At 50.1% G+C, this 27230-nt stretch overlaps 1 protein-coding gene across 5 annotated transcripts in view; it reads left to right on the plus strand.

Annotated features, from left to right (window-relative positions):
- The window catches only part of HDHD5 (haloacid dehalogenase like hydrolase domain containing 5), a 36234-nt gene extending 9267 nt beyond the window's left edge, over positions 1-26967 (plus strand). Inside the window, exons 1-8 of one of the 5 annotated variants that reach the window (XM_074004570.1) lie at positions 4863-5002; positions 15370-15573; positions 16543-16655; positions 18451-18596; positions 20507-20540; positions 22753-22927; positions 25772-25960; positions 26146-26967. In XM_074004570.1, coding sequence (XP_073860671.1) covers positions 18528-18596; positions 20507-20540; positions 22753-22927; positions 25772-25960; positions 26146-26482 — 804 coding nt within the window. In that variant the 5' untranslated portion in view covers positions 4863-5002; positions 15370-15573; positions 16543-16655; positions 18451-18527 and the 3' untranslated portion in view covers positions 26483-26967. Of the gene's footprint in view, positions 1-4862; positions 5003-5225; positions 5414-15369; positions 15574-16542; positions 16656-18450; positions 18597-20506; positions 20541-22752; positions 22928-25771; positions 25961-26145 lie in introns of those variants that run through there. The other 4 variants (XM_045364066.3, XM_045364067.3, XM_065522556.2 and 1 more) reach the window with 4 other exon arrangements.
- Positions 26968-27230: the final 263 nt, after the last annotated feature.

Below are 27230 nucleotides of genomic sequence, written 5' to 3' on the forward strand. Positions count from 1 at the left end.
GAGTGTGTCGTAACACGACTGGGAAACAAAATAAAGATGTGTTAAGTAACAGCAGGGCAAGGGGTCTGCTTACAATGTAAGCCACAGAGCCCGAGTTTGTTAGTGTTTATTCAGCATTGCCCAAAGATAGAGCTGGGGTTGCAGAATATGTGCTCCGTGCATCTGGCAGGATGGGAAGACATCTAGAACAGTACAGGGTAGACATGAGTGCCCTTGTTTCTGGAAGTGCAAACTCTTTAACATGGCAAGCCTTAGCTGTGAGATTTCTCCTTAGAGGATGGTTCTTACCTTTTTCTGGCTTATGAACCCAGAGAATCTAATAGACTTACCACATCCACACACAGTCTTTGATTCAATAATCATGTTGGAATCTCCCGAAGTGCACCTTTTGTCATCTTTCTCTGAAACAAACAGACAAACCAACCAAACCAACTAAAACAACAGCAAAACCCAGCCCATTTCTGGTTCTTGCCTTGGATGGGCTGCAATGGTCTTATGGCATTCAGTCCACAATGGAGGAAGGATGAAAGCAAGGCAGGCCCATGTGGGGAACACTGTTGAATTAGGCTGAGGAAGGATGAAAGCAAGGCAGGCCCATGTGGGGAACACTGTTGAATTAGGCTGAGAACTCCTAAAGATTAATAACGCTAAGTATGACACAGTCCTGATCACCAAGATATTAGTTGTCTTTTGCTGTGTAATGAATTACCCCAAAGTGTAATGACTTAAAACAACAAACCTTCATTATCTCCCTGTTTCTGAGGGTTAGGAATTCAGGAGTGACTTAGCTGGGTGGTTTTGCCTCAGGGTGGTTCATGAGGTTTTGGTCAAGGGGTCTGCCAGGAATGGAGGTTCCACCTCCAAGCTTATCTCTCCTGACTACTGGTAGGATGCCTCAGATCCTCACCATGTGGGCCTTTCTACAGGGCTGCTTGAATGGCCTCACCACATGACACCTCTGCCATGCGTCTAGCTTTCCTAGAATGAGTAATCCAAATGAGGGCAAGGTGGAGGTCACCGTATCTTTTATGACCTAGCCTTGGAAATCAACTACACTCACTTCTGTCCCATGTTATTTATTAAGAAGTCAGTGAAGCCCAGCCCACACTCAATGGGAGGGGAATTAGAATGAGACTCCAGCTTTTTTTTTTTTTTTTTGAGACAGAGTCTCACTCTTGCTCAGGCTGGAGTATAGTGGCACACAATCTTGGCTCACTGCAACCTCTGCCTCCTGAGTTCAAGCGATCCTCCCACCTTAGCCTCCTAGAGTAGCTGAGACTACAGGTGTGTGTCACCATGACTGGCTAATTTTTTTTTTTTTTTTCTATATACTTTTTGTGGAGACAGGGTTTTGCCCTGTTTCCCCGGCTGGTCTGGAATTCCTGGGCTCAAGTGATCCACCTGCGTTGGCCTCCCAATTGTTGGAATTACAGGCATGAACCACCACACCCACCCAACTCCAGCTTTTTTTTTTGGAGACAGAGTCCACTCTGTCGCTCAGGCTACAGTGCAGTGGCTCAATCTCAGCTCACTGCAACCTCTGCCTCCTATGTTCAAGTGATTCTCCTTCCTTAGCCTCCCGAGTAGCTGGGATTACAGGCACACACCACCATGCCTGGCTAATTTTTGTATTTTTAGTAGAGACAGTTTCACCATGTTGGCCAGGCTGGTCTCAAACTCCTGACCTCAGATGATCCACCCACCTTGGCCCCCCAAAGTGCCGGCATTACAGGCATGAGCCACTGTGCCTGGCCTTTTTTTCTTTCTTTCTTTCTTTTTGAGATCGAGTCTTACTCTGTTGCCCAGGCTGGAGTACAGTGGTGCGATCTCAGCTCACTGCAACCTTCACCTCCCAGGTTCAAGCAGTCCTCCGGCCCAGCCTCCCGAGTACCTGGGATTACAGGCACATGACCAGCTAATTTTTGTATTTTTAGTAGAGACAGGGTTTCACCATGTTGGCCAGGCTGGTCTTGAACTCCTGACCTCAGGTGATCCACCTACCTTGGCCTCCCAAAGTGCTGGGATTGCAGGTGTGAGCCACCGCGCTTGGCTAAACTTTTAAGGAGCCGATTGTCAAAAAAACTGTGGGCATATTTAAAAGACATCATACCAAGAAATTTCTAATGACTAAATCAGTTTCTAGGTAGTTTAATAGAAGGAAGGGATTAGGAACATTGCAATCCTAGAGGGCTATGTCCCCTGGCAGGATTTAAGGGTTGGGCTATTGTGAGTTTGACTGACTTAAGTTAGTCTTCTAAATTCTGATCAACTGTAGTTGAACTGAATTAAGATCTTTTTTTTTTTTTTTTTTTTGAGACGGAGTCTGGCTCTGCCGCCCAGGCTGGAGTGCAGTGGCCGGATCTCAGCTCACTGCAAGCTCCGCCTCCCGGGTTTACGCCATTCTCCTGCCTCAGCCTCCGGAGTAGCTGGGACCACAGGCGCCCGCCACCTCGCCCGGCTAGTTTTTTGTATTTTTTAGTAGAGACGGGGTTTCACCGTGTTTGCCAGGATGGTCTCGATCTCCTGACCTTGTGATCCGCCCGTCTCAGCCTCCCAAAGTGCTGGCATTACAGGCTTGAGCCACCGCGCCCGGCTATGAACTGAATTAAGATCTTGCCCTTCAAAGCTGAGGACTAAAGGACACCACTAACTTATTCTTTTTATATTATTATTATTATTTTTTCGAGATGGAGTCTCACTCCGTCATCCAGGCTGGAGTGCACTGGCGCCATCTCGGCTCACTGCAACTTCTGCTGCCCGGGTTCAAGCGATTCTCCTGCTTCAACCTCCTGAGTAGCTGGGATTTAAGGTGCCTGCCACCGCGCTTGGCTAGTTTTTTTTTTTGTTTGTTTTGTTTTGTTTTGTTTTTGAGACGGAGTCTCGCTGTCGCCCAGGCTGGAGTGAGTGAAGTGGCCGGATCTCAGCTCACTGCAAGCTCCGCCTCCCGGGTTTACGCCATTCTCCTGCCTCAGCCTCCCGAGTAGCTGGGACTACAGGCGCCCACCACCTCGCCCGGCTAGTTTTTTGTATTTTTTTTTTTTGAGACGGAGTCTTGCTCTGTCGCCCAGGCTGGAGTGCAGTGGCGCGAGCTCGGCTCACTGCAAGCTCCGCCTCCCGGGTTCACGCCGTTCTCCTGCCTCAGCCTCCCCGAGTAGCTGGGACTACGGGCGCCCGCCGCCACGCCCTGCTATTTTTTTTGTATTTTTAGTAGAGACGGGGTTTCACCGTGTTAGCCAGGATGGTCTCGCTCTCCTGACCTCGTGATCCGCCCGCCTGGGCCTCCCAAAGTGCTGGGATTACAGGCTTGAGCCACTGCGCCCGGCTGTATTTTTTTTTTTTTTTTGAGACGGAGTCCCGCTCTGTCACCCAGGCTGGCATGCTGGCATGCAGTAGCGCGATCTCGGCTCACCGCAATCTTCACCTCCTGGGCTCCAGCGATTCTCCTGCCTCAGCCTCCCAAATAGCTGGGATTACAGGCATGTGCCACCACGCCCGGTTAATTTTGTAGTTTTAGTAGAGACAAGGTTTCTCCACGTTGATCAGGCTGGTCTCGAACGCCTGACCTCAGGTGAGCTGCCTGCCCCGGCCTCCCAAAGTGCTGGGATTACAGGCGTGAGCCACCATGCCCGGCCAATTTTTTGTATTTTTAGTAGAGACGGGGTTTCACTATGTTGGCCAGGCTGGTCTTGAACTCCTGACATCATGATCCACCCGCCTCAGCCTCCCAAAGTGCTGGGATTACAGGTGTGAGCCACCGTGCCTGGCCCTATTTTATTATTTTTAAAATAGAGAAGGGGTCTCCCTATGTTGCCCAGGGTTGATCTGGAACTCCTGGATTCAAGCGTTCCTCCCACCTTGACCTTCCAAAGTGCTGGGATTACAGGGGTGAGCCACGGCACCCTGGCCTGCTAACTTGTGGGGTAGTACAGTCTCTGTCCATACCCTCAACTCCCTGCCTCTCTGCTAGTCCTAAATACATTGTAGGCTCCCGCGTTTTTAGTGTAGCTATACCTATGAACGGGCCAAAGAATCTGAGGGCATCCTACACATTTCAAAGGGTGGGAATGGAGACTTCTCTTTCTCCAGCAGAATCTCCCCTCATGACCGGGGACTACCAGATCCAGCTCTGCTAGGGGCCTCCATGGACGGAGTCGGCTTCCTCTCTCAGTGACCGAAGTCCATTCTTTGCTCATTCACCCTTGTGTCTACTGCGGGAGCCGCGCAGCGGACACAGTTGTGTTCCCTAAGTGTTTGCTGATTTAGTCATCCGGCCCTCTCTGGAGTACTTATTTTGTATCGTGTATTACATTCCTGCCTCTACCTCTCCGCAGTGCGCGCGTGGGGGCGGGCTCAGGTGCGCAGTCTCCCTATGCGCGGGGAGGGCGTCAGCGGGTTTGCACACTTAAAGACTTAACAATTGGCGCGCGACGACCGTCCCTTGACTGACACGGGCCCAGAGGGCCTGAACACCACTAAGGGTCTGCCCCAGCGACCGGTCCCTGAAGTCAAGGTTGAGACTCCCGGCCCAGACAGTCCGCGAAGCTGAGGGAGGTCGGTCTGGGGCCTGCCGCGCGTGTTCCCGGGATCCGCAGGCGCGGGGCGACAGTGCAGGCGCCCCCGCCCAGGCCGTGCCCACCGTGCGCCGCGGCCCGCTCACCGCGATCTCGGTCTAGGAAGCGGCGGGACCTCGCACTTCTTCCTTACAACGTAGCCCCTGTGTGGCCAGAGGGTCGAGTTCCGTAGGCGCCGACTGGCTCCGCGCGCTTACAGGACTACAACTCCCGTGATGCCGCGCGCGCCGACCGCTGATTGGCTGCGCGGCGGGCGGACTCGCGGGCGGGCGGTACGTTGTGCACGTGCGCGCGGCGACGGCCGGATGGCTGCGTGGGGCTGTGTGGCTTCGCTCGGCGCAGCGCGCTGGCTTTGCTGGCGGGCGGCGCGCGCGGCTGCGGGGCTTCTGGGCCGCCCCTCCCGCAGGAGCTATGCTGTGGGCCCAGCTCAGGTGAGGACGTCCGGGTTCCGGCCGAGCCAGTCGCCACTCAGGGCCGGAGGCGGGGCGGGGAGCCGCGGGGAAGGAGGGACGGCCGGGCTGGCATCCCCGCCTCCTGGAAACTGCCTGGACAGTCGTCGCGCCCGAGTGCGTCTAGCTCTTGCCGGGGGCCCGATGTGCCCTCCCTCCCCCTGACTCGCCCGCGGCCTCGGAAACGCTACTCCCGCGGGAGAGCGCTGGTCAGGACGGCCTCGGCCAGGCTGCTCGTCAGCCCCTGCGCTTCCCGGAGGTGTCCGCGTCCCTGTTTTCCCTGTGCGTTTTCTGATTTCCACCATGAGGTCGTTTGGGCCGTGTTTTTCATCTGCATGTGGAGGAGACGGGGCCACGCGCCGGGAGCCGCGCCTGCGGGTGCGCCGCCCCCAAGTGCGTGTGGGTTTGGTGCGGGCCTTGGGATCAGTTCAGCTCGCGGTGACCTTGGCTGAGCGCTGGAGGCTCCGCGGGCGGGAGCAGGAGGGCTGGAGCCGGCGCCTGCTGTGTGTCCGGCACGATAGTGATGTGTGAGCCTCCCCGACGCTTCGGAGGAGGTGTGACCTTGTGTGGTGAGGAAGCCACAGCGGGAGACGGCTGTGCCGGGACATTAAACCTGATTGGTCAGATCCATGGCTCTCACGCTCCCTTGGGCCGTTTTGCCTTTTCCTGTAAAAGGAACCACTTTGTCTTCTAAACCCACAAGTAATATTTTACATTAACATACTGATTTCACAGTAATCCTTGCTTGTTTTTGTTTGTTTGTTTTTTGTTTTTTTAGACAGCGTCTCACTCTGTCACCAGGCTGGAGTGCAGTGGCGCAAGTGGCTCAATATCTGCTCACTGCAACCTCCGCCTCCCAGGTTTAAGCGATTCTCCTACCTCAGCCTCCTGCGTAGCAGGGATTACAGGTGCGCGCCACCACACCTGGCTAATTTTTGTATTTTTAGTAGAGACAGGGTTTCACCATGTTGGCCAGGCTGGTCTCGAACTTGACCTCAGATGATCCGCCCATCTTGGCTTCCCAGAGTGGTGAGATTGCAGGCGTGAGCCACTGCGCCCGGCCAAACTACTTACATTAAAAAAAACGCATAGTGCTTACTTTATGCCAGGTTCTTCACAGTTATTCGTATAATCTTTATAACAACTCCGAGGAAAGTACGATTATTAGTCTTCCCATTTTATAGATGGAGCAGAGGCACAGAGAGGTTAAGCAGCTTACCCAAGGGCACACAGCTGGTAAGTGACAGAATCTGGAACTCAGGTAGTCTGGTGCCAGAGTCTAAGCTCTTAACAGCTGTGTTGTCTTTATGATTTTTACATATGGAGCAGCTGAGGTTCAAAGCAGCTGAGTGACTTGGCCAGTGTCACAGAGCTAGAAGTGACCAAGATGGAAGTATGAAATGAGAATATGTTGATAAAAGGACTTACAAACTGTGAGGATATAAATATAAGGAAATATTGCCCTCATTTGTAACTATTATATTGGCTCTAGCATCTCCGCAGAGTCCGGAGATGTTTCCAAGTGACTCTTCGGTTGAGTAGAAAAAGAAGAATGCAGCATAGCATAGAGTTTGAGCACGAGCTTTAGAATTGAATCCTGTGCAGTCTGTTAGCAGCTTCACTTAAGGCAAGTTACTTAGCTTTTCAAGCTTCCGTTTCCCCATCTATGTAATGGATCTATTACTTGTAATCCCAGCTACTCAGGAGGCTGAAGCAGGAGAATCCCTTGAACCTGGGAGGGAAGTTGCAGTGAGCGGGGATTGGGCCACTGCACTCCAGCCTGGGCAACAGAGCAAGACTCTATCAAAAAAAAAAAAAAAGAAAATTAATCTTAACTTAGTGTAACTTTTTTTGCTTTACCAAGTTTTTAATTTTTAAAACTTTTTACTTTTTTGTAATAGCACTTAGCTTAAAACACAACACATTGTACAGCTGTACTAAATAGCTTCATTTATATCATTGTTCCATAGCTTTTTTCTTTCTTTCTTTCTTTCTTTTTTTTTTTTGTGACGGTGTCTAGCTCTGTCGCCCAGGCTGGAGTGCAGTGGCGCCATCTCGCCTCACTGCAACCTCTGCCTCACGGGTTCAAGCAATTCACCTTCCTCAGCCTCCCAAGTAGGTGGGATTACAGACGCCCGCCACCACGCCCAGCTAATTTTTGTATTTTTAGTGGAGACGGGGCTTCACCATATTGGCCAGGCTGGTCTTGAACTCCTGACCTCATGATCCGCCTGCCTTGGTCTCCCAAAGTGTTGGGATTACAAGCATGAGCCACTGCGCCCGGCCAGCTTTTTTCTTTTATTTTCTTTTTCTTTTTTTTTTTTTGAGATGGAGTCTCGCTCGCTCTGTCACCCAGGCTGGAGTGCAGTGGTGTGGTCTCAGCTCAGTGCAAGCTGTGCCTCCTGGGTTTACGCCATTCTCCGGCCTCAGCCTCCGGAGTAGCTGGGAGTACAGGCGCCTGCCCCACGCCTGGCTAATATTTTGTATTTTTAGTAGAGATGGTGTTTCATGTGTTGGCCAGACTGGTCTCGAACTCCTGACCTCGTGATCCGCCGGCCTTGGCCTCCCAGAGTGCTGGGATTACAGGCGTGAGCCACCATGCCCTGCCTTAAAAAAATTTTTTTTGAACTTTTAAGTGAAGACACAAACATATACTAGCCCAGGCCTACACAAGGTCAGGTCAGGTAATCCATATCACTGTCTTCCGCCTTCACACCATGTCCCATTGGAAGGTCTTTAGGGCAGTCATATGCATGGGACTGTCATCTGTGTTAACAGTGCTGTCTTCTGTATATCTTCTGAAGGACCTCTCTGAGGCTCTTGAGGTGTCACTCTTACCAGAAATATGTCCATTGTGGTTTGCTTGGTTTCTTTTTTTGTCATAGGTTTGCTTGTAAGCGGATAATGTACCATAAACATTCTTCTCTAGTAATGAAAACCTTTTGGTGTTGGAGTTCATGTTTCAGACTTTTTAAGGAACTTGAGGTCTGTAAAAGCTTCTGCTGAACCCTTCACTGAATTTTCTTGAATGTTCTTTTCTTTCTGCAGCTACCTTTTCTCTTGCCTCTTCTTCAGCTATGAGTTCCTGTTCCCTTATAATCTTAAAGGACCATTGTATATGCAGTGTGTCATTGACTGAAACATCGTTGTGGTGCGTGACTGTATTACCATCTTGCATTAGTGTGGTACATTTGTTATAATTGATGTACACCTTCACTTTTTATGGTACTGGGTGCCTGGTTCTCTGTGTACATCCTGAAGGTTGGGGAGGGGTTTGTAGTGATGGATGAGGGAGCCTTATGGATATTGCTCCAGTTTTCCTGAAAACTTTGCTGTTCTAATTACAGGGGCTATGGATTCTTATTTTTAAGAAGGCAAATCTTGGGCCAGGCGTGGTGGGTCATGCCTGTAATCCCAGCACTTTGGGAGGCCAAGATGAGCGGATCATGAGGTCAGGAGTTTGAGACCAGCCTGGCCAATATGGTGAAACCCCGTCTCTACTAAAAATATAAGAAATAAGCCAGGTGTGTTGGTGCGTGCCAGTAGTCCCAGCTACTTGGGAGGCTGAGGCAGGAGAATCGCTTGAACACAGGAGGCGGAGGTTGTAGTGAGTCGAGATTGCACCACTGCATTCCAGCCTGGGTGACAGAGTGAGACTCCTCAAAAAAAAAAAAAAAAGGCAAATCTTACGACTTTACGCAATGACCATTAAAACTATGTATGGTAAATTTTGCAGCCATTGTACAAATGAGCTTTTTTTTTTTTTAACTATGTAAGTTTTCAGAAATTCAAAAATTGGAATAATATGAACCCCTGTGCCCATCTCCCAGATTGATTAATGTTTTTCCACACCTGCTTTGCTTATCTCCCTCCTCCTTTTTTGTGGCTCTGAGATTTTAAAGTAAATCTCTGATTTCTTGTTATTTCAACCCTAAATTCTTCTGTGTGTACCTCTAAGAAAATAAGGACATTCTGGCTGGGTGCCATGGATCACACCTGTAATCCCAGCACTTTCGGAGTTGGAAGGATTACTTCAGCCCAGGAGTTCCAGACCAGCCCAGGCAATATAGGGAGACCCTGCCTCTACAAAAAAAAAAAAAAAAAAAAAAAAAAAAAATTAGCCGGGCAGGTAGTGGCACATGCTTGTAGTCCCAGCTACTTGGGAGGCTGAAGCAAGAGGATCCTTTGAGCTCAGGAGGTTGAGGTTGCAGTAAGCTGAGATGACACTAGTGCATCCAGCCTTGGTGACAGAGTAAGACCCTGTTTTGTCTCAACCAAAAAAAAAAGGACATTCTGAACATAACCACAATGCCAATATCATACCTAACAACATTAGTAATTCCTTAATATCACTTAAAATCTAGGCCTTTACAAATTTTTTTAATTTATTTTTTATTTTTATTTATTTATTTTTTGAGATGGAGTTTACCTCTTGTTGCCCAGGCTGGAGTGCAATGGCGTGATCTTGGCTCACTGCAACCTCCACCTCCTGAGTTCAAGCAATTCTCCTGCCTCAGCCTTCCGAGTAGCTGGGATTATAGGCATGTGCCACCACACCCAGCTAATTTTGTATTTTTAATAGAGACAGGGTTTCTCCATGTTGGTCAGGTTCATCTCAAACTCCCAACCTCAGGTGATCTGCCCGCCTCAGCCTCCCACAGTGTTGGGATTACAGGCGTGAGCCACTGCGCCTGGCGCCTTTTTTTTTTTTAAACCAAAAAAATTGAGATAAAATGTAGACCTTATTAAAATTTATCTGATTGTCTCCAGATTTTGAGCAAATGAGTTTTAAGTTTAAATTTTCAGAACAGTATGCTCTGTTCATAACGGTACAAAAAAGAGATGTTAGGGCTGGGCATAATGGCTCAAGCCTGTAGTGCCAACACTTTGGAAGGCCGAGGTGGGAGGATCCCTTGAGCCCAGGAGGTTGAGGCTGCAGTGAGCCTCGATTGTGTCACTGCACTACAGCCTGGGTGATGGAGCAAGGCTGTTTCTTAAAAAAAGTGTTGGCCGGGCACGGTGGCTCATGCCTGTAATCCCAGCACTTTGGGAGGCCAAGACGGGCGGATCACGAGGTCAGGAAATCGAGACCATCCTGGCTAATATGGTGAAACCCCGTCTCTATTAAAAAATACAAAAAACTAGCCGGGCGAGGTGGCGGGCGCCTGTAGTCCCAGCTACTCCGGAGGCTGAGGCAGGAGAATGGCGTAAACCCGAGAGGCGGAGCTTGTAGTGAGCTGAGATCCGGCCACTGCACTCCAGCCTGGGCGACAGAGCGAGACTCCGTCTCAAAAAAAAAAAAGTGTTGGCCAGGCACGGTGGCTCATGCCTGTAATCCCAGCACTTTGGGAGGCCAAGGCAGCAGATCACTGGAGTCCAGGAGTTCGAGACCAGCTTTGAGACCAGACCAATATGGCGAAACTGCATCTCTGCCAAATACAAAAATTAGACAGGTGTGGTGGTGCGCACCTATAGTTCCAGCTACTTGGGAGGCTGAGGTGGGAGGATCGCTTGAGCCCGGGTGGTGGAGGTTGCAGCAAGCCAAGATCACGCCTCAAAAAAGTGTTGGAATCGCCCAGTCCTTACCTCCAGGGACTTACTTTCTTTTTTTTTTTTTTTTTTTTTTGAGACGGAGTCTTGCTCTGTAGCCCGGGCTGGAGTGCAGTGCCCGGATCTCAGCTCACTGCAAGCTCCGCCTCCCGGGTTTACGCCATTCTCCTGCCTCAGCCTCCGGAGTAGCTGGGACTACAGGCGCCCGCCACCTCGCCCGGCTAGTTTTTTGTATTTTTAGTAGAGACGGGGTTTCACGGTGTTAGCCAGGATGGTCTCGATCTCCTGACCTCGTGATCCGCCCGTCTCGGCCTCCCAAAGTGCTGGGATTACAGGCTTGAGCCACCGCGCCCGGCCAGGGACTTACTTTCTAAGGGCCACTCTTTTCCTTCAGAAAGGGATAGGGTGGTCAGGAAGTGCTTATTTCTCCCTAACCGTTTATCCTTTGGGTCATTCAGCATCCAGTCAGCCTTTGTCAAGCACCTGTGAGTCTAAGCACTGTGCCAGGTATGGGGGTAAAGGGCAAATCACATCCACTCCTCCCTTTAAGCCCAGGCAGTGATTCTCCTTGAGAAGAATAGGAAAATGAAATCCGAAAAGTGCTGTGGTTACTTTTTCCAGGAAGAATGCATGTAGCGTTTAAAGAGGCTTTATGAAATCTATCTGTGGGCCTAGGTTAGGACCCCCATTCTAGTGAGATTTCTTGGGGAATAGGGAGGGACTCCAGGGATCCTTGAGGGTACATGAGTATGTTGACGAGAGAGAAGAAATGGAGCTCACGGAGGGGGGCTAGCAGGAGGTGGGGGAAGCAGTCCTGGGGTCCCCTGTTTTCTCTGAGGTGCTGCCGAGTTGCCAGCTGAATTTGAGGCTGAATCCTGAATCCAGCACTTGTGAACTGGGTGACCCTTGCTGAGTTCTCTCTGAGGTTGGTGTCTTGTTTGTCCAGTCAGGTAATTTAGTGCCTGTATATTGAACACCTTGTATAATAAACCAGGCACATTTTGCTAGGCAAGGCCATTTGGAGATGCTGACACTTCCCCAAAGGGCTGCCAAAAAGAATACATAAAAATGCCTTTGTTACATGTCTGGCTGAGTGCTTGGGACAGTGACAGGTCTGGGTGCAACAGCATAATCCTGTGAAACCAAGGGTTAGAGGCACCATTTGTCCAGGCATTTCCTGTGTGGCATGTGGAGCTTGGTCCCTTTTCTCTTGGCAGCTATTTTTTGGTGTTCAGGTGTGATATCTTGTTGGCTCGAGGTACTTCCTCCTGTTTTTCCAGGGTCCCTGCCCCCCTCCTGCTTGGCTCTGTAGCTGTCATTGTCCAAGCTTGGAGGGCTGGTGTACAGGCTAGCATGGAGGAGCTGAAAGACTGCCTCTCCCGGGGGTCTTGCCTGTTCAGTGGAAGGGAGATGGGATCATTACAGCCACTCCAGTCCCTATTTTACTGACCCAGAGGCATCCCTCAGCTTCCTTGACCCCACATGCTCTTGGTTTTCCTCCTTGCACTGTCTTTTGCTGGCAGGTCTTGTGTGGTCCCTTATTAAGTTGTATTGTTCTTCCTGGTTCTCTGAGAGGAGAGACCTTCCACATTTTTCATCTCCAAGACCTGTCCAGTGCTGATGTCTCCACTTGCCTGTCTCCTGGTCCAAAGTGGGACTTAACCTTGTATCCTCCAATGACCTCTCACTGCCTGCTCCTACTGTGCCCTTGGGTTCAGTGACTCATACCAGCATCCATCCTCCCGGGTTCCCAGACCAAATTAAAAAAGCATGGGAGTCCGTGTGGCTCCCTCTTCCCTCCACCCCTGTATCTGGATGGTTACCAAGTCATGACTGTTCTGTCTCTGATAATGCCCCCTGATCTCCATTCTTATCCTGCTCTCCCAGGTGAAACCTCCGTCTTCTCTGTCTTGGATTGCGTTTGGTCCCACCCGGTCTTCTTTGAGTTAACTCCTTTCAGTCTATCCAATGTGGTCTTTTCTCTGCAGCCAATTTTTTTTTTCTATAGTTCGGGTCTCATGATACCACTTTCCATTTTCAAACTCCTTAAATTGGCCTAGGAGACCTGTGATGGCCGATCTTCCCCACCCGTGTGGATCAGGTGCCCCTGGTGTGGGCTCATCTCTTAGTGCAAGGCTCCCTGTAGACTGTCCTGGGGCTGCTTGTCTAATTGTCTTCTCATTGAACCATGTAGGCAGGCAGGAACCACTCATCTAGTCTGGGGGTGACCGGGGGGTGCAAAGAGTTTTGTTACAGGATATATTTAACACTTTCATTGCCTGGCACAAAATTCTCTTTGAAGAAACTGCCTTTGTTTAATTCTGTTTATTTATTTAGAACTTACCTAGAATTGATTTGCACTTGCAAAAATGCTGCTGTTTTAGAGTTTGCTTTCTAGGCTGGTTGCTTGCTCTGTCACCCTAGCTAAGAAACTAGGAACTGGAGCGCTATTTCTTTTCTTTTCTTTCTTTCTTTCTTTTTTTTTTTAATAGAGTCTAGCTTTGTTGCGCAGGCTAGAGTGCAGTGGCGCGATCTCGGCTCACTGCAACCTCTGCCTCCCAGGTTCAAGTGATTCTCCTGCCTCGGCCTCCCGAGTAGCTGGGATGACAGGCGCCCAACACCACGCCTGGCTAATTTTTGTATTTTTAGTAGAGGCGGGGTTTCACCATGTTGGCCAAACTGGTCTTGAACTCCTGATCTCAAGTGATCTACCCTCTTGAGCCTCCCAAAGTGCTGGGATTACAGGTGTGAGCCACCACACCTGGCCTGGAGCACCATTTCTGTTTCTGGTTGCTCTTTATAAAGGGAGCTCTGTGCATAGAGTAGGTGTGTCAATAAGAATGACTTGACCTGGTTGGCACCAACAAAAGAAGAATAGCAAACAAGTTAGGTTAGATTTGTTTTGACGATTGAAGAATATCTTGTATGTTAACAGGCAGTTTATAAAACGAGAAATGGAATGATTTTTGAAAACAGCATTCAACTTTATAAATCCAGGAAATGCAGATCAAGAAGAGATAATTTTTTACCTTTAAATTATCAAAAAGTTTGATAATTAACAAACAGTTGTGAAAATCAATACTGTAAGGGTAAAGTACGTTGCCAGTGGACATGTTTTTGAACAGTTTGTCAGCAGGTGTTTGCGTAATTACATTTGCTCTCTCTGATTTATTACTCCTATTTTTAAGAATCTAGCTCAAGGAAATATCCATAATGTGGGGAAAAAAAAATCAGTATTCCTGAAGAGATTCCTTGTAGCATTATTTTTCATAGCAAAATTGTGGAAAACTCCAAAATACAGAGAACAATATTAGTGAATCATTCACTCAGAATAGTATGTAGCCAGAAATGATGTTTAGGAAATAGAGCTATGCATAATTAATATGGAATGGTAGGGCGGGGTGCAGTGGCTCACCACTGTAATCCCAGCACTTTGAGAGGCCAAGGTGGGTGGATCACCTAAGGTCAGGAGTTCGAGACCAGCCTGGTCAACATGGTGTAACCTCGTCTCCACTAAAAATACAAATATTAGCTGAGCACGGTGGGGTGCACCTGTAATCCCAGCTATTTGGGAGACTGAGGCAGAAGAATCACTTGAACGTGGGAGGCAGAGGTTGTGGTGAGCTGAGATCGCACTGCTGCTCTCCAGCCTCGGCGACAGAGCACGATTCTGTCTCAAAAAAAAAGATAGCCAAGAGATACCAACTAAAAAAGTAAGATGGAAAACAAAGTCAACATGATTCTATGTGTGTGTTAAGATTAGAAAGTTATGTATACTATGGATTTAAGCCTTCTGGAAATTAGCCAAGACAGGAATAGGACTAAGTAAGTTGGAGACAAGAAACTTCTGAAACATTTTTATATTGTCTGTAGTGATTGAGGTTATATTTGTTTTAACTTTTTGCTATAATAAAATCTTTTTTTTTTTTTTTTTTTTTTTTGAGACGGAGTCTGGCTCTGCCGCCCAGGCTGGAGTGCAGTGGCCGGATCTCAGCTCACTGCAAGCTCCGCCTGCCGGGTTTACGCCATTCTCCTGCCTCAGCCTCCAGAGTAGCTGGGACTACAGGCGCCCGCCACCTCGCCCGGCTAGTTTTTTGTATTTTTTAGTGGAGACGGGGTTTCACCGTGTTAGCCAGATGGTCTCAATTTCCTGACCTCGTGATGCACCTGTCTCGGCCTCCCAAAGTGCTGGGACTACAGGCCTGAGCCACTGCGCCCAACCAACTTTTTGCTATAATAAAATCTTAAAAGATGGTTATAAAGGCTATTGTAATCCATAAAAATATTTATGATATGTCAAGCAAAAAAGAACGAGATGATGCAAAATTGCATATAGTACAGTTGTAGCTACAATACAAATGTAAGAATAGATAAAAGGGAAACTATTAATTGGTTGTTTTAAAGTGTTGGGGTTAGGCCGGACTCGGTGGCTCACACCTAATAATCCTAGCACTTTGGGAAGCTGAGGCGGGAGGATCCCTTGAGCCTGGTGGGTCAAGGCTGCAGTGAGCCATGATCGCACCACTGTACTCCAGTCTGGGTGACAGGAAGACTCTGTCTGTAAAAACAAATGATTAAAAATAAGTGTTGGGATTATATTTTCTTTGGATTTCTCTATGTTCTAATTTAAAAATTACCCTATCAGAATCCCGTCTTCATTTTTTCGTTCTTTCTGACAGGTTTTCAAGGGACATGAGTGACCCGAGGATGGTGTTGAGCCTCTCTTTGTAAGGGTTGTTTCCTTGTTCTCTTCCTACCTCTTGACTCACATACTGGTGATTATCTTACCATCTCTGCAGAGCCCGCCCACCTTTGGGTTCCTGTTGGACATCGATGGAGTGCTTGTGCGGGGCCACAGAGTGATCCCTGCTGCTCTGGAAGCCTTCCGAAGGCTGATGAACTCCCAGGGGCAGCTGCGGGTGCCCGTGGTTTTTGTCACAAATGCTGGGAACAGCTTACAACACAGCAAAGCCCAGGAGCTGTCAGCCCTGCTGGGGTGCGAGGTGAGAAGGCAGCCAGAGGCATGGAAGCCCACGGACCTGGTTCTTAGTGGACCCCCCGCCCCAGCTCAAGTCCCTTTCCCTTGGGTTGGGATATGGAATCACCTGGTCCTAGGTCATGGCCACAGCTGAACACAGAAATCCTGCCTGTGTATTTGGTAGTTGTAGTTTATGTCGTTGTATCTGTTTCTTTTCTTCTGGGTATTGGGGGTGTGAGTCCCTGGAAAGCAAAGGTCACACACATGTCTGGAACTCTGCACAGCGGGAATAGCAGGTGCAGCTCTGAAGTCACACCTTGGCTTTCCCGAGTGTGATGTGTACACCCGAAGGAGTGCTGTCCTCTTCAGCCACCTGCAGCCCTGCACCATATCCCAACTTTGATGCATTCTTGTTTGTTGAGGGTGAATTCAGCTTTTGGAAAGAGTCCTTTGGAGCCAAGAGAGTAAATAAAATGGCTGGTGTATTAGATGATGCTGCTCAAAGTTGCATGTAAAGTGTGACGGAATAAAATTGATTCCTTGCTGTGATTTCCAGAGAGAATTCCAAAAACCTTCCAACTAAAGGCTGCGTTGTTAGGGTTAGTATAAATGTTAAGTAGCTAAGTCTTAGCAGAACTGAAAATAGAAAGTAAAAGACCAATTTCTGTGACAGTGACAGGGAGCACACATGAACCCTGTGGCTTCCAAATGGGGGCTTGGGAAATCCAAACTGAACCTGACGGGATGGCGGTGGCGAGTGGTCAGAACCCACATCTGTGGCATTTCTGATCTCTTGTTTTGTGTGGCAAGAACCAAATGAGACAGGTTCTTCTCACATCTGTTTGGGTGCCTTTTAGAAGTGCTGCTGGGTGCTAGAAAGGGCTTTGCTCACCTTTCTTTTTCTGAGCAGGCTAAAGGACCTGCCACCTGTCTCATTATTTCCCTTAACAGTTCTGTCTTCCTCTGCCCTCCCCTGTCTTGGCTGTCCCTACAGGTGGATGCAGACCAAGTTATCCTCTCTCACAGCCCCATGAAGCTCTTCTCAGAGTACCATGAGAAGCGGATGCTGGTGTCTGGGCAGGGGCCCGTGGTGGAAAATGCCCAGGGGTATCCTTTTGGTCTTAACTCTGGCTGAAGGGAAGGGGCAGGGCTGGGGCGTTTCCTCCCTTAGCTGAGTGGGGACTGTAGTGAGGAGTGCCGGGTGCTGGGGTACACAGGCGATGTTGTGGGCTCAGGGGAGGGAGGAAAGCTCCCGATTGTGGTCAGTCCTCATGTCTGGTGGTTTCTAGAAGCCAGTCCTCATACCCCTGCATCAGAATCCTCCGAGGGGCTTAAAATACAGATTCCAGGGTATCTGCGCTGGAGCCTTAATTCACTAGGTCTAGGGTAAAACTCAGGAATCTGTATTTTTTAAAAAAACAAAACATCTCTCTTAGTGGTTCTGTAACTAGGTTTGGGAACCCCTGCTCTAGCCTCTTCCTTGGGGTGCCCAGTCAGTTTATTAGCCAGTGGTAGTGAAGCAGCTATGGGGAGCTTGTCTCTGGGAGCCTGCGGAATAATACCTGGCCCCTGTTTCAAGCAACTGAGTTGTGCTGAGCACGTCCTGTGTGCCAGTGGTCTGCTGCACACTCTGAATGGGATGAGGACTGGGATGAGGACGTGAGGCTTACGAATAAATCAAGGGCTTGTGCTTGAGGAGGCAAGAATAACCCTGTGCGCAATAAAGGAGCGTTTACGATGGTGTATGATGGAAGTCCTGTAAGCTCACAGGAGCTGCGCCACAGGCGTTGAGGGGAGGGGTTGGAGTATCCCTGGGGCAGGAGTTGTCTGTGGCTTCTTGGAGGGGTACAGTGGAGCCCCGGGAGATGGCTAAGCTTTCTTAGGCAGGGGAAGTAGGAGGTTGGGAATGGGATAGGGAGAGGAATGAAAGAACAGGAAGGGTGGGTGGTGTCGGGAACCTTGGAAGTAAACTTGAGGAGTCTGACCAACTTCTCAGGGCAATGGAGGGCAGAGCAGGCTTTATTACTGATGGGGCAATCTGATAGAATCAGGATTTTGGGGGAATTCATTTTGAAAGTAATCTGAAACCATGTCCAGTTAAGATTGCAAGTTGGAATTGAGGACAGGAAGATGGAGGCAGCTGAAGCTGGCTTGTCCCTCCCCAGGGCCTCCTCTTCCTTGCTGATTTGGGTTCATCCTTTAAGATTTTAGCTCCAGCCCTACTTCTCCATGACTCCTCTGGACTCCCCAGCCCACTGAAGAGTCTCTTCTGAGCTCAGCACTGACTGGCAGCACTGTTCTTAGAACACTGGTTTTAATGGGCTCTGAATGTGCTTGGCTCCTTGGGGACAGAACCTTTTTTTTTTTGAGACAGGGTCTCACTCTGTTGCCCAGGTTGGAGTGCAGTGGTGCAATCATAGCTCACTATAGCCTTGACCTCCTGGGCTCAAGTGATCCTCCTGTCCCAGCCTCCTGAGTAGCCTCCTGAGTAGACTACAGGTGGGTACCACCATGCCTAACTGACTTTATTTGTAGAGACAAGGTCTCACTACGTTGCCCAGGCTGGCCTGGAACTCGTGGCCTCAAGCCATCCTGCTGCCTCAGCCTCCCAAAGTGCTGGGATTTCAGGCATGAGCCACTGCACCCAGCTGGGGACAGAGATTCTTACGTGCCTTGGCCCCGTGGGCTGTGCCCAGTGTAGGACCTGGTAGCTGGCATGTGCCTGGTGACTGCTGGTGGGTTAGCCAGGAGCTGCCCTCTCTACTCTGACTGTGCAGTTATAGCCTGCCTGCCAGCACCTGCAGGATTTGTGCCATCCTTGCTGAGCTCTGCTTGGTGCCCTCCTGCCTGGCTTGATCAGGAGTGGGTTGTGTTCCCTTCACTTGTGATTTGATGCATTCAGAAAGGCTTCTTCCCCAAGAACTGTCCAGCATTACTTCCTGAGCTTGCTCCAGGCTGGGCTTCCGAAATGTTGTTACCATGGATGAGTTGCGGATGGCCTTCCCTCTGCTTGACATGGTGGACCTGGAGCGGCGGCTGAAGACCACGGTAATAAGGAGCACGGGTTGGGCTGTGTCATCCTTCACTCCTCCCGTGCCCTGCATTGGCTGTGTCGCTGACCTTGCAAGCCCTTCTGCAGAGCTGTGTTTTGTCCATGCTTCTGCATGTCCATTGCCTCTTTGGAGGCACATCTGGTTAAGGGTTTTGTTCCCTGAATTTATGAGAATGGCCCAGAGGCTGGTTGCGGTGGCTTATACCTGTAATCTCAACGCTTTGGGAGGACTGTTTGAGCCCCGGAGTTCAAGACCAGCCTGGGCAACATAGTGAGACCCCCGTCTCTACAAAAAAATTTTTAAAAAATTGGCCAGGTATGGTGGGTCATGCCTGTAATTCCAGCACTTTGGGAGGCCAAGGCGGGTGGATCACCTGAGGTCGGGAGTTCCAGACCAGCCTGGCCAACATGACGAAACCCCATCTCTACTAAAAATGCAAAAATTAGCCAGGAACAGTGATGGACGCCTATAATCCCAGCTACTTGGGAGGCTGAGGCGGGAGAATCACTTGAACCCAAGAGGCGGAGGTCACAGTGAGCTGAGATCACGCCGTTGTACTCCAGCCTGGGTGACAGAGTGAGACTGTGTCTCAAAAAAAAAAAAAAGCCAGATATGGTGGCGCATGCCTGTAGTCCCAGCTACACAGGAGTCTGAGGAAGGAGGGTTGCTTGAGCCCAGGCGCTGGAGGCTGCAGTGAGCTGTGATCACTGCACTCCAGCCTTGGCGACTGAGTGAGACCCTGTCTCCAAAAAAAAGGAAAAAAAAAAAGGAAAAAAATAGCCCAGAGAAGTGAACGGCTTTACTCCCTGTCCTCTCTGTATTGTTTGTCATTACCTGGGAACCCCTTTCAGAGTTGCAGCATCCCTTCCAACAAGGAGTTCCAGACTTACTGGCCGGCCTTCCCAGTGCTGCCCAGGAGAGCTGCTGGCCATTGTGAAGTTAGCAATCCTGAAGCCCGGCACTGAGCTGCCCTTGGGAGAGGCGGCTTGCTTGCAGAGGAAGCACTGGCCAGTCTGCACATCTGCCCAGGTGTCCTGTGTGCTGGGCTCATTTTTGAGCACTGACTTTGTCCACCGTCTCATCTGATCCCTGGTGATCCTCTGCAGCATGACTGCCATCTCTCGAGGTGCCCGTTGGCTCACTTTCTCCTCATCGCACTGTCTACGTATCACATGGCCCAGGTCTTGAGTCAGACCATTCTCACAGTTTGACGACATGCAGTTATAAACAGATAACTAACTTTTATTTGCAGATGTAGCTTAAGTCCTTCCTCCTCCAGAGCTTTCTGATGGAACAGAGCACTTCCTCTCCTGTGAGGGCTTTCTCCCTGACCTGGGCAAGTTCTGTGGAGAACCAGAATGTCAGAGCTGGAACAGATCTCAGAATAGCTCAGAGGCAGCCTCACACAGGGGAGTGACCTGTCCTGGGTCACATAGTTGGTTGGTGGCAGAGCCAAGACTACCATGGCCTGGGGATGGAATGGACCCTCGAGGCTGGTTGAGTGAAGCCGCCTGCTTGAGAACCGACAGGAGGAGAAATGGCCCATCAGGCCCCAATGCCACCTTCATCTCCACGGGCTCACCTGCATCCTTAGCTGCCTGATTCTAGACTCTTACTTGGCTGTGTCTTGTGTCCTCTCCCACCGGAGAAAGACACCTGACCACCCTTCCTCCTGGTGACTTCACATGTGGTGTCCTGCCTGTTCTGTGGCCCCACCTGGCCGTTGTCTTTTCGCCTTTCTCGCATCTTCCTCAGTCCTCTCCAGCTTTCCCTTGGCTTGGGCTTGGCCACGAGTGTGGGGTCTGTGGAGTGTGTCTCCCCTCCCAGCACTCCGGAGGTGGAGGTGTGGTTCTCCAGGAGTGGACGGTGACTTGTGTTTATAGCCTCTCATTTATCTCTCTGCAGCCCCTCCCGAGGAATGACTTCCCCCCCATTGAAGGTAAGAGAGGTCGTCTTTGATGAGTTGTGAGGTCTTTTCTCCCTGTCCTCTCTGGCCCTCGGGCTGTCTCGGTGTGACTGCCTGCAGCCTGGTTCAGCAGCAACGGGGCCTTGGAGTCAGGACACCCGGGCCCTGGTCTGGATCTGCCACTCACCACCTCTGAGATTGTTGTTAGTCTTTCCTTCCCCGTGCCACTCACTATTGCAGGAAAACCGTAAGCTTAGAGACTTTTAGCAGTGGAAAGGCACCTAGAGGTGATCTGCTCTAGTGTTTCTCCACTTTCAAACCTAGTTCTCCCCTTTTTATAGCAAGAACGTTGGAATATCCCCTTTATTATCCTGAAGCGAAATTCATAGGTAATATAACTTCTATACACACATATTAAAAATTAGTTCAGTATAAAGCCCTAACTGTAATAGGGGGATATAAAAGGAGACATTTTTAGTAAGAAGATAATGTATTTCAGTATGTAGTACTTATCCAAGAAGTAAAATGGTTGCACTGAGCAGCATCACCATGAATGTTAACAGCTACAAATGCAGGCTGATGTCAGTGTGTTCATAGGTGTGATAGGCGTGTTTTACAGGTGACTCAGAAATCAGGGGCAGCATTGCCATTGGTCAAGTAATTTTCCAAAACAGGGAACAACTCCTGGTAGAGTTTTCAAAAGGCAACGTACAGTCTTCTCTTGACTTACAGGATAGTTGTATTTTTGGAACAGTCTGGTTTATTTTTGGAAAAATCAATGTTTATTGCAACTGTACAAAAATACTTTGTGATTATATGTAAAATAGAATTGTTCAAGTAATTCTGAAAAGGTTGTTCACCTATGTGGATATCAGGATATCAGGTGGGACATTCAAATGTTATTAGGACATGGGAAAGATTTTCCTTTTTCTTTTCGTTGTTTTGTAGAGACGGGATCTCACTATGTTGCCTAGGCTAGTCTCAAACTCCTGGGCTCAAGCAGTCCTCCCACCCTGGCCTCCCAAAGTCCTGGAATTACAGACACAAGCCACCACACGCAGCCATGGGATGGTTTTTTTAAAAATTAATTTTAATTTTACTGTGGGATAGTTTTTGATTGCGCAGGATTGTCCTGAGTGTGTAGCATCCCTGGCCCCTCCCACAACCTTCACTTGCTAGGTTTTAGTCATTGTGACAATTAAAATTGCCCCTGATTTCTAAAGCACCTCGTAAGGGGTGGTGCTGCCCCATTGAGAATCACTGGTCTGGTGCAGTTCACCAGCCCTGTACCTTAGTGTCAGCAGAGTCCTTTGCCTAGTGCTTCCTGTGTGTCTAGTCCTGGGCTGTTTACTGATGATATAGTTCATTTTTTTTTTTTTTTTTTTTTTTGAGACGGAGTCTCGCTCCCTCGCCCAGGCTGGAGTACAGTGGCCGGATCTCAGCTCACTGCAAGCTCCGCCTCCCGGGTTCGGGCCATTCTCCTGTCTCAGCCTCCTGAGTAGCTGGGACTACAGGCGCCCGCCACCTCGCCCGGCTAGCTTTTTGTATTTTTTAGTAGAGACGGGGTTTCACCGTGTTAGCCAGGCTGGTCTCGATCTCCTGACCTCGTGATCCGCCCGTCTCGGCCTCCCAAAGTGCTGGGATTACAGGCTTGAGCCACCGTGCCCGGCGATATAGTTCATTTTTATCCTCACAACAGCATTATAAGTAGTGTTGCTGTTATGTAGTTGCAGTTGAGGAAACTGGGGCTTGGAGAAGAGAAGTTACTTGCCCACAGTCACAGTCATACAGGAAGATCGGTGGAGTCCAGGTTGGGGTTCAAGTCTGTATCACTCCACACCCCCTCTCCTGGCTGTTAGGTTCTGCTGGTCCCTGGGGCTCAGAGAGAAGTGACTGAGGGAACAGGAGCCCTTGCTAAGTCGTGTGAGGGAGAGCGTGGTGGCAGAGCCCCAGTCAGCAAGGAGAAGTAGGCCTGAGACATGCTGCTTTTGTTTTGTAACCTCTTCTGTGAAGCACCAGTGGACTGAAGTCAGAATGGGAGCCCTCAGGAATCTCCTTCCTGGGCCCTGGGCCTTGTGCACCCAGGGTGGATGGGTAAGGGGCTCTACTAGGCTTGTCGGGGAGCTGTGCCCTGCCCAGCTGGGTGCACCATGGGTAGAGGGCTTGTGGGCGGGTAGTCCTAGCTGGCATCCTGAGGGCCTGCCACCTGCCCTGCAGCCCTCACCTGTGCCTCTGTTCTTTAAAGGGGTGCTCCTCCTAGGGGAGCCGGTCCGCTGGGAGACCAGCCTGCAGCTGATCATGGATGTCCTCCTCAGCAATGGGAGCCCTGGGACTGGCCTGGCGACACCCCCCTACCCCCACCTCCCCATCCTGGCCAGCAACATGGATCTCCTGTGGATGGCTGAAGCCAAGATGCCCAGGTGAGGACACAAAGCTCCCAGCCTTGGTCTGGTGGTCCACTCCTGGCTGCTGCCTGGGCAGTCCTGCAGGCAGTTCCCACCCGTCATCCTGACACCGGGGTACTCGGACCTTACTTAGGTAGGCCCTGTTGTTGCTGCAGTAAGCTGGCCTTTGGAAGGGCTTTCAAGGATCACTCCACGTATTCGTTACTGAACCTAAACTACAGATTACAGTCTGAGGATGTATTGAGAGGATGTTTCACACATGACCCCTGCCCCTATAATCTTAACAGAACATGCTCTTTGTGTCTGTGGACCCAAACTGTGGATACTTTTTGTGCTGTATCAGTGCACATTCAGTTGCCCTTCCTTCCTTGGCTCCACCCTGTAGCATTGGTTCTTTCACTTTCTTGTTTCCTTTTACCCTTAAGACATAGGGCAGGAGGAAGCAAGCATTTGCCGTGTGTGTGTGTGTGTGTGTGGTCTCACTCTCTTATCCAGGAGGAAGCAAGCATTTGCCGTGTGTGTGTGTGTGTGTGTGTGTGTGTGTGTGTGTGGTCTCACTCTCTTATCCAGGAGGAAGCAAGCATTTGCCGTGTGTGTGTGTGTGTGTGTGCGTGCGTGTGTGTGTGTGGTCTCACTCTCTTATCCAGGAGGAAGCAAGCATTTGCCGTGTGTGTGTGTGTATGTGTGTGTGTGTGTGTGTGTGTGTGTGGTCTCACTCTCTTATCCAGGCTGGAGTGCAGTGGTGCAGTCATAACTCACTGCAGCCTTGAACTCTTGGCCTCAAGTGATCCCCCTGCCTCAGCCTCCAAAAGTGCTGGGATTACAGACATGCACCATCATGCCAGCCAAGGATTGTTCTGTTGGTTGCACAGACCAGACAACTGAGACCCAGCGGATAAGTGGCTTTCTCAGGGGCATGCAGGTGCCTACACTCCCTGCTCAGCTGTGTTGGTATCATCTGTTCTGTCTTATTCTGGGGATAGCACAGATAGAGGCAGCCCTTTTTTGGCCCTCAAGGTGCTTACTTGAAGGCCAGCTGACAGCTGCTGTGTACTGTTTGGTTGCCGTTATCTGCATGGCCAGACTCTTGAGTCAGCCTGCTGTTGACCCCCAGTCAACAGTGCTCGTCAGCAGAGGGTGGGCACGGCCCAGTACTGCCTCAGGGCCCATCTCAGTAGTCCTAGAGAGACAGGGGTATGGGATGCTCTTGTCACTTTTAAAGTGTATGTCTGCCGGGTGCGGTGGCTCACGCCTGTAATCCCAGCACTTTGGGAGGCTGAGGCAGGCAGATCACGAGGTCAGGAGATTGAGACCATCCTGGCTAACACGGTGAAACCCCGTCTCTACTAAAAATACAAAAAATTAGCCGGTGCGTGCCTGTAGTCCCAACTACTCAGAGGCTGAGGCAGGAGAATGGCATGAACCCAGAAGGCGGAGCTTGCAGTGAGCCAAGATGGTGCCACTGCACTCCAGCCTGGGCGACAAAGCGAGACTCTGTCTCAAAAAAAAAAAAAAAAAAAGTGTATGTCTGTGGCTCGAGGCTTGGCCTTGTCTCTGAAGTATTATTCCCAGAGGAGGGATGCTGACACTAGATCAGTGGGCTTGGTTGGTTATGTTGCTGTGAACTGAAAAGCAAGGGGCAGATTTCAATTTATAAACCAGATTTTAGATGAACTTTTCTAATTAAAAATAGAATTCTTTACATAAATGACACTGAAAAATGTGGTGGCTCACGCTTGTAATACCAACACTTCGGGAGGCCGAGGTGAGTGGATCACCTGAGATCAGGAGTTCAAGATATCAGCCTGGCCAACATGGCAAAACACTGTCTTTAATAAAAATATAAAAATTAACGGGGCATGGTGGTGCACACCTGTAATCCCAGCTATTTGGGAGGCTGAGGCAGGAGAATCGCTTGAACCCGGGAGGTAGAGGTTGCAGTGAGCCAAGATTGCACCCAAGTGCCAGCCATCATATCAGCATTCCAGGTGTCAGGAAAGAGTTGGGGAGGGCAGAGAGGGCAGAGAAGAATACCCTACCCCCAGTTTTTTTTTTTTTTTTTTTTTTTTTTAAAGACGGAGTCTTGCTCTTTCGCCCAGGCTGGAGTGCAGTGGTGCAGTCTTGGCCCACTGCAGCCTCCACCTCCTGGGTTCAAGTGATTCTCCTGCCTCAGTCCCCCAAGTAGCTGGGACTACAGGCATGTGCCACCATACCCAGCTAATTTTTGCATTTTCAGCAGAGACAGGGTTTCACCATGTTGGCCAGACTGGTCTTGAACTCCTGACCTCAGGTGATCCACTTGCCTTGGCCTCCCAAAGTGCTGGGATTACAGGCATGAGCCATTGCACCTGGCCCCCTGTCCCCAGTTATAAGGATGCTTACTAAAAGCTTAGCCCAGCATTCTGCTTTCCTTGACTGTAGCTTAGTCACATGGCCACATCTCGCTGGAAGGGAGGCACGGGAAGGTCGTTTTCACACCTAGTGGCAATATGGTCAGCTGAAAATGGACACCAGCAAAGAAGGGAGAAGGGCAACCATAGTCTGCCCCAGCTCTGCAGCAGGATTTAAGCTCTGGAGTCAGACTGAGTTGTAATCCTAGCTCTGCCATCTTGAACAAACTACTTAATCTTGCTGTGCCTTGGTTTCCTCATTTTACAAATAGTGTCATCTCATAGAGTTTTTCTGAGAGGGAAATGTGAAATGCTGCCTCCAGTGCCAGCACAGTGTCTGCTACATGTCAGCTCTTACCCTGGGGAAGAGGCTGGTCTGTGTGGTTGCTGCTTAGACAGTGGCAGTCCTATTCTCTAGAAGAGCCTGGAGATCAGGAAGACTGAACTGCTGCATGCTCGTTTCTGGCAGGTTTGGACATGGCACCTTTCTGCTGTGCCTGGAAACCATTTACCAGAAAGTGACGGGCAAGGAGCTGAGATACGAGGGCCTGATGGGCAAACCCAGCATCCTCACTTACCAGTACGCCCAGGACCTGATCAGACGACAGGCAGAGAGGCGGGGCTGGGTCGCCCCCATCCGGAAGCTCTATGCTGTGGGGTAGGCTCTGCCCCTCCTCCTTCATCCCTTTTATGACGTCCCCTTCCCTCCCTCCCTCTCTAGTCTTACCCCCGTTTCCCTATATCTCATTCACTCTTCTGCCCTGAAACTCTGCTCCCTTTGCTTTGCAACATTGAGTTAGGGTTTTCTCCTTTTTCCTTTTCCGGTGTGGCTGCCCCTGCCAGTGACAACCCTACGTCTGACATATATGGCGCCAACCTGTTCCACCAGTACCTGCAGAAGGCGACGCGTGACGGGGCGCCAGAACTAGGGGCCGGGGGCCCACGGCAGCAGCAGCCCTCAGCAAGCCAGAGCTGCATCTCCATCCTGGTGTGCACAGGCGTCTACAATCCCAGCAACCCGCAGTCCACGGAGCCTGTCCTTGGAGGAGAGCAGCCTCCATTCCACGGGCACCGAGACTTGTTCTTCAGTCCAGGGCTCATGGAGGCCTCCCACGTGGTGAATGACGTGAATGAGGCTGTGCAGCTGGTCTTCCGCGAGGAGGGCTGGGCCTCGGAGTGAGGGCAGTGCGGGGGAGGCGAGGGGGTGAGCCTGGACCTGTGGGCGAGTCCCTTTGGCTGGGCTCTGGCCTGATCACTGGGCTCAGGTCAGGGCTTGGTTCCCTTGCCACCATTCCTGCTGCCCCATGAGTGTGGCATTACTGGTCACTTAGAAGAAGACAGTGGCTCTTTTTCCCTGCTGGGTAGCATTTTGTATGGAACTGTCAGAATCTTCTGGGCACAGTTCCCTTGTGCCTCTCCTGGCAGTCTAACCCCAGGCCATTCTCTTCACCTGTGTGCCTCAGTGTCCTTCTCGTTTCAGTAGGAACTTCTGAAAAGGGGGAGGCAGTGTGGAATACTGTGGACGTCTGTGCAGAGCCTTTGCCGGCACTGAAGGCGTGCAGCCTGTCGGCAGAGTGTCTAACACCAGATGCTACTTTTTACTGTATTGTAGTTTATTGCCCAGAGATTTGGGGCTTTTTTTAAAATTAAAATAATTATTATAAATATTCATGATGCTGTCTCTTGTGAAGCTCTGTCTGGAGTGCACTAAAAGTCCTGTGGGAAAAGGAGAAGGAGTGAGTGGTGTGGGCAGCCCAGGGGCTGGGAGATGGGTGGCATTTCAGCTCCACGAGGTGCCCACATCTCCTTTCCTACCTCCCGCCCCCAAAGCCCATACCCATTCTGGGCTGTGAAGCTTGAGGTTGTCTAGGAATGAGTTTGGCATATACTTAGCTGTACTTAGCAACTTCCCTGGAGTGGAAAAGGAG

This window comes from Macaca fascicularis, chromosome 10 (assembly GCF_037993035.2).
Source record: "Macaca fascicularis isolate 582-1 chromosome 10, T2T-MFA8v1.1".
Lineage (NCBI taxonomy): Eukaryota > Metazoa > Chordata > Mammalia > Primates > Cercopithecidae > Macaca > Macaca fascicularis.